General features: G+C 46.3%; 1 protein-coding gene across 1 annotated transcript; it reads left to right on the top strand.

Moving 5' to 3' along the window:
- Positions 1-9: 9 nt before the first annotated feature.
- EAF2 (ELL associated factor 2) lies at positions 10-14,265 on the top strand. The gene is made up of 6 exons (XM_030580161.1): positions 10-199; positions 5,608-5,702; positions 6,465-6,601; positions 8,085-8,230; positions 10,029-10,295; positions 14,182-14,265. Exons 1-6 carry the CDS (start codon positions 34-36, stop codon positions 14,226-14,228), a joined length of 858 nt encoding a protein of 285 aa, XP_030436021.1. The 5' UTR covers positions 10-33; the 3' UTR covers positions 14,229-14,265.
- The last annotated feature ends 979 nt before the right edge of the window (positions 14,266-15,244 follow it).

Here is a 15,244-nt window from a genome sequence, read left to right as displayed (position 1 = left end):
GGTGGGCGGGCCCCGCCCCCCGGCGGTGAGGGGATGTTCTGCGGCGGCGGGGGCCGCGCGGGGTCCCGATGGTGTGAGGTGGCTCGCGGAGCCGCTATGAACGGGACGGCCCCTCAGCTCTTCGATCCCAAGGAGCGTGTGCTGAAGCTGGGCGAGAGTTTCGAGAAGCAGCCGCGCTGCGCCTTCCACACCGTCCGCTGTGAGTGGGGGGGCGGGTACGGGCCGGCGCTGCGCCGTGAGGGGGGCTCCTCCGCGCTGGTCGGGGGGCCAGTGGGGGCGGGTCTGGGCGCTAGGTGCTTGCCCCTCTCGGAGTGAATCATTTCCCCCCACGCCCGTGGGCCTGGCTGGTCATATTTCCCAGGGGAGGTCAGCCTCTCTCCCCCCCTGCAGCCCGTGACCCCCCCCGGGGGCCCGTGATACCCCCCCACAGCCTGACTGGTCGTAACTGGGGAGATCTGCACCCCCCTGCAATCCCCCCCGGGGCATGGCACCGCCTGGCTCGTCATACCCCCCAGCACCCCTGTAACACCCCCCCCCGGGGCATGGCACCGCCTGGCTGGTCATAGCCCACCAGCACCCCTGTAACCCCCCCCCGGGGCATGGCACCGCCTGGCTGGTCATACCCCCCAGCACCCCTGTAACCCCCCCGGGGCATGGCACCGCCTGGCTCGTCATACCCCCCAGCACCCCTGTAACCCCCCCCCTGGGCATGGCACCGCCTGGCTCGTCATACCCCCCAGCACCCCTGTAACACCCCCCCCTGGGCATGGCACCGCCTGTCTCGTCATACCCCCCAGCACCCCTGTAACCCTCCCCTGGGCATGGCACCGCCTGGCTCGTCATACCCCCCAGCACCCCTGTAACCCCCCCCCCGGGGCATGGCACCGCCTGGCTGGTCATAGCCCCCAGCACCCCTGTAACACCCCCCCCCCGGGGCATGGCACTGCCTGGCTGGCCATACCCCCCCAGCACCCCTGTAACCCCCCCCCCGGGGCATGGCACCGCCTGTCTCGTCATACCCCCCCCAGCACCCCTGTAACCCCCCCCCGGGCATGGCACCGCCTGGCTCATCATACCCCCCAGCACCCCTGTAACCCCCCCCCCCGGGGCATGGCACCGCCTGGCTGGTCATACCCCCCCCAGCACCCCTGTAACCCCCCCCCCGGGGCATGGCACCGCCTGGCTGGTCATACCCCCCCCAGCACCCCTGTAACACCCCCCCCGGGGCATGGCACTGCCTGGCTGGTCATACCCCCCCAGGACCCCGGTAACACCCCCCCGGGGCATGGCACTGCCTGGCTGGTCATACCCCCCCAGCACCCCTGTAACCCCCCCCGGGGCATGGCACCGCCTGGCTGGTCATACCCTCCCAGCACCCCTGTAACCCCCCCCGGGGCATGGCACCGCCTGGCTGGTCATACCCTCCCAGCACCCCTGTAACCCCCCCCCAGGGCATGGCACCGCCTGGCTGGTCATACCCCCCCCCAGGACCCCTGTAACACCCCCCCTGGGGCATGGCACCGCCTGGCTGGTCATACCCCCCCAGCACCCCTGTAACCCCCCCCCGGGGCATGGCACCACCTGGCTGGTCATACCCCCCCAGCAGCCCTGTAACACCCCCCCCCGGGGCATGGCACCGCCTGGCTGGTCATACCCCCCCAGCAGCCCTGTAACACCCCCCCGGGGCATGGCACCGCCTGGCTGGTCATACCCCCCCAGCAGCCCTGTAACCCCCCCCCAGGGCATGGCACCGCCTGGCTGGTCATACCCCCCCCCAGGACCCCTGTAACACCCCCCCTGGGGCATGGCACCGCCTGGCTGGTCATACCCCCCCAGCACCCCTGTAACCCCCCCCCCGGGCATGGCACCGCCTGGCTGGTCATACCCCCCCCCAGGACCCCTGTAACACCCCCCCTGGGGCATGGCACCGCCTGGCTGGTCATACCCCCCCAGCACCCCTGTAACCCCCCCCCGGGGCATGGCACCACCTGGCTGGTCATACCCCCCCAGCAGCCCTGTAACACCCCCCCCCGGGGCATGGCACCGCCTGGCTGGTCATACCCCCCCAGCAGCCCTGTAACACCCCCCCGGGGCATGGCACCGCCTGGCTGGTCATACCCCCCCAGCAGCCCTGTAACACCCCCCCGGGGCATGGCACCGCCTGGCTGATCATACCCCCCCAGCAGCCCTGTAACACCCCCCACCGGGGCATGGCACCACCTGGCTGGTCATACCCCCCCAGCAGCCCTGTAACACCCCCCCCCGGGGCATGGCACCGCCTGGCTGGTCATACCCCCCCAGCAGCCCTGTAACACCCCCCCCCGGGGCATGGCACCGCCTGGCTGGTCATACCCCCCCAGCAGCCCTGTAACACCCCTCCCCGGGGCATGGCACCGGCTGGCTGGTCATACCCCCCCAGCAGCCCTGTAACACCCCCCCCGGGGCATGGCACCGCCTGGCTGGTCATACCCCCCCAGCACCCCTGTAACACCCCCCCGGGGCATGGCACCGCCTGGCTGGTCATACCCCCCCAGCACCCCTGTAACACCCCCCCCGGGACACGGCACCGCCTGGCTGGTCATACCCCCCAGCACCCCTGTAACACCCCCCCCCGGGGCATGGCACCACCTGGCTGGTCACACCCCCAGCACCCCTGTAACACCCCCCCCGGGGCATGGCACCGCCTGGCTGGTCATTCCCCCCCAGCACCCCTGTAACACCCCCCCCGGGGCATGGCACCGCCTGGCTGGTCATTCCCCCCCAGCACCCCTGTAACACCCCCCCCGGGGCATGGCACCACCTGGCTGGTCACACCCCAGGGGAAGTCAGCATCCCCCAGCACTCCTGTGATTTCCCCACCCCCACCTCCCATGGGTATGTCACTGGCTAGCTGGTCATACTCCAGGGAAAATCCGCACCCCTCTCTTTGCACCCTTATAACTCCCCACAGACATGGCACTGCCTGGCTGGTCATACCTCAGTGGAAATCAGAACCCCTCCTGACACCCCTGTAAACTCTTCACTTATCTATCTATGTTGTACAAGTGCTCTCTATGCTGGCAGATGGAGTTGAAGGAGATAGCTCCTTCTTTGGGTTGAGAGATGGGGCAGTAGCTGGAGAGGCAGATGTGAGGAGCAGGGGTTAATCTCCCTTACCCTGGCATTTTCCTTTTGTGAAGTTGAGAGTGATGGTAGGGTAGATCAGAAGTTGAGGAGATGAAGTCAGTGGGGCTGCTGGGTGGGGTTAGAGTAGGGGAGCAGGCTGCTGTTGGTGACTGGGAGAAAGAAGATGGTGATGGGGCAGAAGGAGAGCATGCTGGATCTTTTTGAACTTGCTTTTGAAAAAGTTGGCATGATGCAGCATGGAGTGCGAGGTGGGCACAGTGGGAAGGCTTTGGATAGGAATCAAATGTGGCAAAGCTACTGCACTCTTTGTTTGTATTATGGTAGCACCTAGAGCCTCTGACTAACATCAGGGCCCCACTGAGATAGACACTGTACAGACATTTGGTGAGAAACAGTTCCTACCCTGCAGAGCTGACAGTCCAAACAGACAACAGAAAGAATGAGAGAAGGGATTTAACAGAGAACCATGAGGCATAGAAAAATGAAGCGACTTTCATGAGGTTATACAGGGAGTCTGTGGCAGAGCTGGGAATTGAACCTAGGTGTGTCACATCCATATCCCGTGTCTTGAATATAAGACCATACAGTTCACAGGAGGTTGCAGTTATTGCCCATGAGAGACTCCAAGCTAGACTAATGAGCAGATGTGTTGCTGGTAAAGTTTGGGGTAAAGTTCACACAGTGCCTGCATTCTTCATCTAGTTCTTCCTTTTATGTATACTCAATTCATGTACCATGCATTAAGGTATATTTTGGGAAACAATAGAGTCTTGGCACAATGCTACAAAAATCTGAGTTTGGGGTGAAGCTCTGCCCTTTGCCTCGGCAGGGCTCTCAGCAATCAAAGATTAAAGGCAATATTGCTCTCAAAGCTAGTGTGCCCTTCCTGAGTACATAATAACTACTATCCTGGGAGGTGTGTGCTCACAGATTCTGAAGGTATCTAGGAAACAAATGCTGTTAGGATTATGGTTCTGATAATTTAGGGCTGCAGCTTTTGTTCTGCTGTCTCATTATTTATAGAATGATCCCCAAGGTTCCATGTCTCTCATGTTCTCTGGAGATTATCCTGTGTGCTCTCATACAGTGAGATGAGATAGATAATGTATACTCTGGGAGCAAGTGGAATCTTATTTAATAAAATTGACCACATCTTTGTGGAGGAGGGTGTGAGAGGAACCTAAAAGCTGTGAGTGTATTTAAAGGGTTGCTGTAACTTGCAATCTATTCAGTATTTTAAAAAAGTAGTAGTAAAAATAGGCTCTAGTACTACACTTGCCTTTAAGTTTTCCTGCTGACTTTTGTGGTTTTACAATCTCTCTTTTCTGTTTCAAAATGTTTTTCTTTCGTGTCACTCTGTGAAGAAAGACACAAGGAAATCCGCAAAACTGACAGTGCTGTCAAATGCACAAAATAAACAGAAAAGCCATATTTTTCTCTAACCTTTGTTATTGTAATCTTAGCTTTTACACTTCTTACAAGTAGGTACACTGGACATTTAATCAGCCATTTCTGAAAAGATTGGCCAAAATACTAATTACACAGCAGCACCCACTGAAGACTGGCATAATTTCATTCTTACCACAAGAAGGACCAGAACTGTGGTGCTTGGCTCTGTAAAGTGCTACTAGCAGGAGCTTGAGACCATTGGAGCTTGTTTAGGATCTTGGAAATAAATTATGCTAGCTGGGTAACAATCATTAGCAGACCTTGTTGGCAGGGCTGACAACTCTGGTGAAACAAACTAATGTTCATCTCTAATTTTCCAGTTCTTTGAAACATGCAAAGAGGGGAAATCCATATCCGCACAAATGGAGACATGGTTAGGTTTCTAAGAATGACTGCTAATAAAGGAGATTAAAATAAGCATGTGATGGTGGCTTTTAACAATTCCATTTTAGAGAGAAATATATGTACTTAAATATAAAAATAACCACGACAACCTTGCTAGTGCATATGATTTTGCCTTTGATGTTGTTAATACAGTAAGAGTATGCTATAGTTAGGGCTGCAAATGTATTTCTAGTCTACTCTCCTGTTTTTAGTCACAGCTGTATGCAACTTCCATTTTTGGGGCTGAAATTTTCCAGGGTTGGTCTCAACCCAAAAGTAATTCTGTGGCTTTTTTGTAGGGTTTTTCTATAAGTATCAGCAAACTGGTTTGGCCATTTTTTTTTTGAACGTGAGATGAACAGGAGAAACTTTCCTTATTAATCAAAATTAAAATCTTTCAACTTTTTTTTTTAAGAGCTTCAGCACCAAAACTTGATGAAATTTAGATTGAATATCAGGAAAACCACCTTCACTGTGAGCTCTTTGGCTTATGGAAAAATCTGCTAAGGGAATGGTGGATTCTGCACTAGCAAAGATACTAAGTTGTTGATTTTAAATGCCCCCCAAATTCACCGCCTTTAGATTTCATAAAATGTGTGTCAGTATTTAAGGGACTCATGAAAATCAGGGTGTTTTTTTAATTCGTAGATGACTTCAAACCTGCATCTATTGATACATCCTCTGAAGGAGACCTTGAAGTTGGCAAAGGTGAACAGGTGACAATAACGCTGCCGAACATTGAGGTGAGGGCTGAATATCATTAGGGGATGGGAAAAGGAGAAGCTTCTCTTACTGAATCACCATATGTGTTGAATATAGAAGCGTTTCACATTTCGGTATTTTCAGTTGGCTGTTGTTTCAAGGCTGTATGCATGTAGCTTTTAAAGCATTGGGACAGAAATAATCGCACCAGAAAATGCAGAATTACAAAGGTCAGGTAATCATGCTGTAACATTAAGTGAATTCACTGTGCTGGAAATATGCTGTAATTGACAAACCTAGAATTCTCTGTCTATAAAACAAGTACAGCACGGACACTGGCTGCTGTGCAACCTTCCCTTTGCTGCATTGACATTATGGCACAATCCCAAAGGAGCAGGCGTGCACGCACCACCACTGGGGAGGAGAATTCAATCTCCTGTAATCCCATCTTGCTCTTCTGATATTGCCAACACGCATTCTAGTTTTGGTAGTAGTTTTGTGATGTGTGTGCCTGTCTGTTTAAAAACTGGATTGAGATTACTGGTTTATTTCACACTGGCTGGATGAAATCAAGGCCACACCGAAGTCAGTGGCAAAACTTCCAGTGGCTTCAGTAGAGTCAGGATTTTACCCCCTAATTACTACTAATCTGAGTTTCACTTGAATTAGTTGGTAACAGATTTTAAAAGGCTAGAAATGATCAGTTACAATGAACTTTTCATTACTGTAAAGGCTCATTTTGTGTTTATACAAATAAGTCTATTGAAATAATGCTAATTAGATATTTTTTCCAATTTAAATAGGGTTCAACTCCACCAGTAACAGTTTTCAAGGGCTCCAAGAAGCCTTATCTAAAGGAATGTATCTTAATTATCAATCATGACACTGGAGAATGTCGACTAGAGAAACTGAGCAGTAACATCACTGTGAAGAAAACCAGGTAGGTGGTTTACAAAAGAAACTGCTGTGGCCCTAATTCATTATGAAAATAGTTTAGGGCTGGTCTACATTGTCTTTTGGTGCACACCAGGTGGGGTGTAAATTCTACTGCACACCAACATGTCGTGCATTAACTGGCCACGTGGACCCTAGTGCCCATGCATTTAGTACAATTTGAAAGAGGACTATGTCAACACATAGTAGAGAACTTTTAGTGTGTAGTAGGGACCATGTGACCACTTAGTGCACAACTCACAGATGTGCACTGGAATTCACACCCTCGCTGGTGTGCACCAAGACAAGCCCTTAGAAATAGCTGAAAGTCTAAATTGGGATACATACCAACTATTCTTAGCTTTTAGCAAAATTTCACTTTTTCAAACGTGGTCCTTACAAAAACCTATCCTTGTTGGATGGAATGAAAAAGCATGTCATTATTTTTCTCAAAAAATGACTTTTTATAGCGTTCAAGTCTAGGCTGGTAGGGCAGGTTTTGAACAGAAACATTGCATATCCTTGAAAGAGACAATAACTGTTTTCTCATAGTAAGTTTGGAAAATAGCTTTTTGCCACACAAATGAAATTGCTTGCTGCCATTTTCTGACTTTGAACTGTGTAAATAAAATAGTATAAATTCTTGTGAAAGGGTTTAGCAAAATGTTGAGGACCCATTCTCCTCCTACTGAGTATGTAATTCCCATTAATGCACATTCTGATGCTATGTTCACATATAACTCACTTCCACTAGAATTCTAATGAAGTGTTAGTGAATGACTGAAGAAAATGTGAAACAGCATAGTAGAGGATCGGGTCAAAGGGCCAATCTGAATGGCATCCATGGATGTTGTACATCACTGCACCTATATGTTACTATATGCCATTGTACTAGTGCAATGTTTCCCAAATGGTGGGTCCCAAGAAAGTTCTAGATAGGTTGCCATATCCAGGGGCTGGATTAATCTATCACTGAGCCCTGGCCTAGGCAAATATACACTTCTCCCAGCCTGGTGTGGAGGGGAAGCCTGGTGGTGTGGGAAGGGCCATTGGGCCAAACTTGAACAGCGCTGTGATCCCATGAGTTAGATCACAATGCCAGGAGTAGGCAGCTGGTTTTGGTCCCATGGGACAGGAGCCATCACTGCAGAGTGAGTGTGGAGTGGGCTCGCTCTCCAGCCCCCCTTCTTCTGAGGCCTTCCCTCTGTACTGGGCTGCACCAAGCCAGAGGTATGGTTGTGGTGTGCTGGGATGGAGGGTGCATATATGTAATAGTGGGTCACAAAAAAAGACAAAATGCAGTTGGTGGATACCTTGTTAAAAAGTTTGGGAATGACTGTAATAGTGTACTTTGAAATTTAAAACTGTAGTGATACAGTTAAGAAAAACCATAATGAATAGCTTCCCACACAGCTTAGACTACTGAGGGTTTTATTTTGTTTAACTATTGTTCTCTGGAATCAATTAAAATTCTTCACCCTGTCATACAGAGCTGAAGGAAGCAGTAAGGTTCAATCTCGTATTGAGCAGCAACAGCAGCAAATGCGAAATGCCAGTAAGACTCCAAACAATGTTAAAAATTCTTCACCAAAAGAAAAGATGTCTCCATCTTCTCCTATGGACGACATTGAGAGAGGTAAACTGCAACTGTGTCACTTAGTCTGCAAAATTTCTGAAATACTTACATTAGAAATAAAGAGAGCCAAGGATTTTTTGAATGAAGTGCACACTAGAAGCTGTTACATAGGCAGTGTTCTCTAAAGTTTAATGGCTGTCTTGACAAGAGTAGTAATCTAACAGTATTTGAAACCACATAGGATTGAGAATCAAATCAATTCTTAGTTTTATGAAGGTCATGATTAGCATTGCTTTAGTTCTCACTAAGTCCCCCCACTGCTGCTATCTTAAGCTACTGGCTCAATTGTAGGATTGTGGCTCTGAAGCCAAATCAGCCAGTCCTCCACTTCTTCCTCACTCCACCTGTCCCTCCTCATTCTTTGTCCTTTGCATACAGCAAATCTTTGGTTAAAATGCTTTATAACTCTTTTTTTTTTTTTTTTTTTTTTTTTTTTTTTTTTTTTTTTTTTTAGTTTTTAATAAAACTCTAAATTTGTATGAGTTGATTATCATGTAAATCTAGTCAGAGAGATTCAGATAGTACCCTACATTTCTAAATCAGATCAGACCTGCAGAAGTGGTTCCTTATACGGTAAGGGACAACTGAACACTTATATAAATCCCATCCTTGAGAACAATGCCAAATGCTATGTTCTTGGGAGATTGTTTCGGTAGGAACCTTTGAATTTAATTCAGTAGGAGACACGCTTTATTTCCTTTTAGTGGATGTGGGGGGAAAAGCAGGTGTTAATCGCTTGCTGTACGAACACTAACAAGTGGTAGCTTTATTGATCTGAATTGATATTGGCTCTCAAGGGTGCTCTGGATTCTTTTAAACGGTTTTCCCAGATATCTCATTATGCAGATGTCTAAATCACAAAGAAAAGACAGACACTCTGGTCAAAGTTTTACTCCACAAAAAGGCAATTAAAAGTTCCTAAGGCTGCAAAAGAAACAAAGTGGTTCTCAAGTGCATGAGAAACCTGAGACTTTTTCTCCATGGTTTGTTTTGTTTAGAACCTGTTCTGAGTTGCGTCACCAAGACTAACATATCCCAAAGCCCTGTCCCTATGTGCTGCCAATAAGATTTACTTGTTTGGCCACAGTAAATTGTTTGCTGGGGTCTGGATGGTTTCCTGCTAGCCATTCTAAATTCTTTCCAGACCTATAAAAAGAATAAACAAGGATTTAATGAAACTGTTCCATAATTTTAAAATATGGGCAATCGCTGCAGGTATCCCACAATGCCTAATTTGGAATTAAGGACAATGAATGTCTAGACAAACATGTACATGTTTATAATGCCAGAATTGCTGTCAGCCGCTGCCGCTGCACCTTCAGATGTTCCACTGACCAATTTCCTTTTTCACTATCTGTCCCTTGAGTCTAACTTGAGTTATTGACTCCTGTAAGACATCTGCAGAGGTGTTAAACAAAGCCTGAAAAGAGACTTACTAATCAGAGGCAGATATTAAGGGTGAGTTAGGTTGTGCTGCCCACTGACGTGTAGGGGGCACCACCTTGGCTGGCAGCCTTATCTGAACCCTAATGCATCTCTGCTCTGAAAAGCACGTGGCCTAAAAGTAAGACAGTAAGAAGTGGAGGAGAGAAATACAGCATACAAGTAGGTGATCAGGTTGCTTGTGTCCCACACTTCACTCCTGGATCTAATGTCTTTAAGTTTAGTCACTTATGGCTTGTAATAATAATGTGACATTAACTACAGTTGCTTGTGCAGCGCTTCTCTTGTTGCCCTCTCCTTTAACTCTGAGACTCCTCTTGGTTTGTTTCTCAATTATTCTACATCTTATTTTCAGAGCTAAAGGCCGAGGCCAGTGTCATGGACCAGATGAGTAGCTCTGGTAGTTCGTCCGAATCAAGAAGTTCTTCATCCTCCTCATCCAGCAGTGAAAATAGTTCTAGTGATTCAGAAGATGAGGGGGCTAAGCCTTCTCTGCCTATGTCAATGCCGTACTTGCAGCCACAGCCTGCTGTGTCTGCCATACCACAACAGGCTATCCGTGACATGGATGCCAGTCATAACAAATCTCAAGAGAGTGGTGGCCATATGATAAATACACTAAGTAAGTACAGAAGACAGTGCTCTAAGAAAAGAACAATCTCATGCTTTAGGAATCTAAAAGGAAACCGGAGACTCTGTAACTATGTCTCTATTGCAATTAAAATTGTGGGAAGAGATGCTGGGGTTTGATTGTTCAGCTGAGTTCTGAATTAGAAGTTGGGCTAAAAGTTACTTGACCATCAGAGATATTAAATTAAAGCTGATGCAGTTTAAAATATGTCATAAGCTGTACTGGCTTCCTCACAATTGCATACATTGGGACTATAGAACAGTAATTTGCGTTGAAAATGCTTGAACGGCTTAGGTACTCCCAAAACATATGTGTGTGATTTCCTGAGTAGATGATACTGGAATAATATTATCTTGATAATACTCAGTTACAAGACGGGGTTATCCTAATCCAGTGGTTTTCAGCCAGGGGTGCATGTACCTCTGGGGATACGCAGAGGTCTTCCAGGGGGTACATCAACTCATCTAGATATTTGCCTAGTTTTACAGCAGGCTACATAAAAAGCACTAGCAAAGTCAGTACAAACAAACAATGACCTGTTTCTACTGCTCTGTATGCTATACACTGAAATGTAAGTACAATATTTATATTCAGATTGATTTATTTTATAATTATATGGTAAAATGAGAAAGTAAGGAATTTTTCAGTAATCGTGTGCTGTGATACTTTTGTGTTTTTATGTCTGATTTTGTAAGCAAGTAGTTTAAATGAGGTGAAACTTGGGGGTACGTAAGACAAATCAGACCTGAAAGGCGTACAGTACTCTGGAAAGGTTGAGAGCCACTGTCCTAACCCACTCAGAAGTCTTGTGATTCATGGAGGCTTTTCTAACCTACAAGGTGCCAATCCCCTCCTATGTACGTAGGGAAGGAAGGGTGTTTCATGCTTTTTCCATGTTGAAGGGATGGGAGGATACCAACAACCAAAACTAATTCAGTGTTTTGCTTGAAAAAAATGATGACAAACTTAAGATATTTAAAGTACAACTGGGATTTTGTAATATATATTCTTGCCTAGAAAGAAGAGTATCACTGGTTTGAACAGCAGCAACTAACCAGCTATGTAATGGTCTTCAAACTTAGCACCAAAATAAACCGGGCCTGATTTTTCAGAATTGATGAGCACCCACTGCTGCTGTTTGAAAACAAAGCCACACTTTTAATTACGTGCCTAACTTCAGGCTCACAAGTTTAGAAAAACTTGGTCATAGGCCTGAATTTACATAGTGATAATATGTACTGAAGTTTTTCGACAGCTTACTCTGGTTATATTGAAAATATACACAATATATATGTTCTCTTGTGTTTCACTATTATAAGGAATTAAAATTGGTAACAAGGTAGTTATATATTGTGATGATGTAGCTAAGCTTACAATCAGGTTTCTGTTATAAGCCTTATTTCCACATACCACCTCCGTCACAGGAATAAGATTAGACTGAAAACATCTGATTATTGTGCAAGAGGGCTAAATCTGTTGGTTTAACTTCCATGGCCTAAAGCAAATAGGCTTCATATTACAATCAGTATATCTTTAGAAAGTTCCATGTACATCAGTCCCTTTGCTCAGACACGGAAATACTTTCAAACTTGCCATTTTACACACATTTAGAAAAAAACACTTTTGAGAATAAAATGTACCATCTTAGTGACTAATGGCTAGTTCACAGCTGCAAAGCTCCCATTGAAAGTTTTACGCCCAAGTACAGGTGGCTGATGCCACCAGTTAAAACTGTCATAGTGAAACATCCTGATGTCTTAAACTTGCAGAAATACCAAAACCACAGCAAGGAGCCCAGGAACCCTGTGGGCCTTAAGAGCTATGCAGGGAGGGAGGTGGGTCCTCGGACCCTTGTGAGTGGTCTGGAACTTCATGCTGGTTTAGCTATAAACCTGCTTAGAATTTCACTCTAATCCAGTTTACCTCTGTTACTTGAACATTTGAAGCAGCTCTGTAGATCTGTGCCATCTCCAGTTCCCCACAAATCACTTTAAAATGTGAACTGCACCATAAGAGAGTGGTGATCTGAGATGAAAAGGTACTGCACACTGGCTGCTGTGGGGAGCATGGCTCTCCAGCTACTCTCCTGCTGAGCTCCTGGGGCATCCATTTAGGAGCACAGCAGGAGAGGAGAAGTAGCAGTGAAAGCTGGAGAAGCAAGACAGATAGCCTGTGGACTCTGAGTCTTGGGAGATTTGTTAGGTGTTGGAGTTCAGAGTCAGGGGTCCGGCATAGAAATTTCTTCCATCTCAAGCAATAAGGGGGGAGAGATTCTTTCCTTGTTTCTGTTTTTTTTAATAGAGGAAAATGCAGTTTCATAATCACTAGTTTGGCAGAGGAATAGAAGGCTGATGCTGATGATACATCACACTCATTTTAAAAAAATACAGATTTGCTGTTGACAGTATCCTTTTAACCTCTATCCTATATGTAGGAGATGGAGTGGAGGAGGAGAAAAACTGCTTGCCACGTTGGAAAAAAAAATAGCAGGGAGAACTTATTTTCTGTTATGTAGACAGCTGTTGCAAGCACTAGATAGTCACTTTTCTTATGTCTCATTTTAAAATAACTCGTATTAATTTTTGGTGACAGCATGCATAAATATTTCCTTTGATCTTTTGTTTGCTGTCTTGCTCCACAGCCTGATTATTTTTTTGAAAAGGTGCGTCAAACAGCTTGTTCTCACCTTGATTTGGAAACTGCTTTGCTCTCAGACAGATCCAAGAGGCATTTAGATACATGCAAGCAACAATAACTAGTATCCTTTTTTTTTTTTTTAATGAAACTGCATTTCCCAACAGCTTCCCTGCTGATCAGGTATCAGAAGGTGGATGGGAAGCTAGCTAGTCCGCTGGGGCCTGCTTGCACTAATTCTCGTATACAAAGGGTTTGGCTATACTTGCAGATGTGCAGCACTGGGAGTTAAAGCTGTCTTCGTACAGCTGCTTAGGGAAAGCGCTGGAGTGTGGCCACGTTTGCAGCGGCTTTGGGAGTGGTGCATTATGGGCAGCTATCCCAGTGTTCAAGTGGCTGCAACATGCTTTTCAAAAGAGGGGGGTGGGGTGGAGTGTGACAGGGAGCATGGGGGAGAGAGAGTGGATTTTTGGAGCCAATACTGTGTCAGCTCCCTGCCTTACAAGTTCCGACCCCCCTCTCTCATTCACTCTTAAATGCAAATAGCCTTCAGACTAGATAAGCAGCTGCTCTGACGGACTCCCCCCCCCCCCGCTCCCCCCGCCTTGCACTGTTTCTCTCCTCAAGCAGGCACTAGCTGTGGACATTCCCTGCCTGCCTCTGCTCGAGCAAACAGTAGCTGTGTTTGTTTTTTAGATAAGCAGCTCCTGGAGCCCTGAGTTCACAACAAAACAAAGAGAGTTCTTTAGTTAAAAGCATTATGGGAAAATTCCAGAGGTCAGTTACAGCGTAGTACGATTAATCGCTGTTTACACTGGCACTCCAGCGCTGCAGCACCAGTGCTGTTCTCTTTATTCCTCTCGTCCATATGGAGTACAACCAGCGCTGTAGCCAGGGAGATACAGCGCTGTATGTGCCTTGCCAGTGTGGACGGGGAGTAAGTTTCAGCGCTGTGAAGTCACTACTAGTGATGCAACTCTCCAGTGTAGCCAAGGCCAAACTCATTTAATCTGATGAGTTAAGTGTGAGTAATGCAGGGCTTTTGAAGGTCACATATAAGTGATGTAGCCCTAAAATTCCCACTCCAGTAGTTAAGACAACAGATGAGTGTTTAGACCTATAAAATCTGTTGGTGTTAAATTCCTAATAGAAAATACTGGATGGGTGAAAAAAGAACTTTTCTTGATGGGAAAATAGTCTTAGTTTAATGGAACTAATACAGTGACTTTATCTTCTATTTTAGGAAATGACTTGCTGCTGAGTGAATCTGGAAGTGACAGTGATGACTGAACAAGATTTTGGCCTTAATAAAGCTGCATCACCTCTCTTTGCTAAAGCTGTCATAGCATCTATTTTGCACTAAGATTAGATTACCCAAGATTGAAATGAATGTCCTCAATTTTTGGAAATAGAGACATCATAATTTTCTACTGGCACATCAAGTCTATGGTACAGCAGCACTCATGTCTAATCACTGCTCTGGGTACTTGTTTGTCTCTTCCAAATTACTGTATTACAGTATCGGTTCTTATGAGCGGATTCTGATTTTTGCCTCAACCACCTGTTGTACTTGAAACTGACTTATAACAGCTAGTTACTTTATATAATAGATATGGGAATGGGGGAATTTCTAATATTTATGGAGGCAAGTTTCCCTCCTGTCTTTACAGTTTAATGCTGATTTCATAACTTTATTTTTATTTTTTTTTGAGAGGGATGGGATGGAAGGAAGAACAGCTGAGATCTGCTGTGTAAGCTATTGTTGTTCTGTTCACAGTTCATAACTTTAAGGAAATTGCTGAATAATATGGTCCACTCTTGCAGTTACAGTTTACGACACATCATTGAATTTTTAGTTTCATTGTATTATAGGACTTTTTATATTTCTGAGCCTTACATCTCTTAAGGGAACTTGTCCTTTTCCTTGCCTTTACTTGGACCAGCTGGACTCTTACAGCCTCTTCCTATCTGTATTTAGAGAACTACAAAGACAGCAATGAGTTTCCTTCATTTAATTCTGTAACTGAAACATGTAATTCCTTTCTAGGAGTTTAATACAATTAATTTAATAAAGCAATATTTATAATTTTAATGGGACTGATTGTTATGATTATGAAAATTCTTAATAAGGGGTAACATGGACTGAACTTTCTTTGTCATAGCCTTGCCAGTGAGCTGACATTTAAATTAGAGAGAGGTGATACAAGTGAGTATGAAGTCTAAAATGTCTAGAAAACATGAAGAATCAATCTCCACATTGGCATCTTACACATTTGTATATTATAAGGCCAGAAAGAACCACACAT

The sequence above is a fragment of the Gopherus evgoodei genome, chromosome 11, assembly GCF_007399415.2.
Source record: "Gopherus evgoodei ecotype Sinaloan lineage chromosome 11, rGopEvg1_v1.p, whole genome shotgun sequence".
In the NCBI taxonomy this organism is placed as follows: Eukaryota; Metazoa; Chordata; order Testudines; family Testudinidae; genus Gopherus; species Gopherus evgoodei.
The sequence above is the reverse complement of the archived record's forward strand: the minus strand, read 5'-3'. Positions and strand labels throughout refer to the sequence as shown.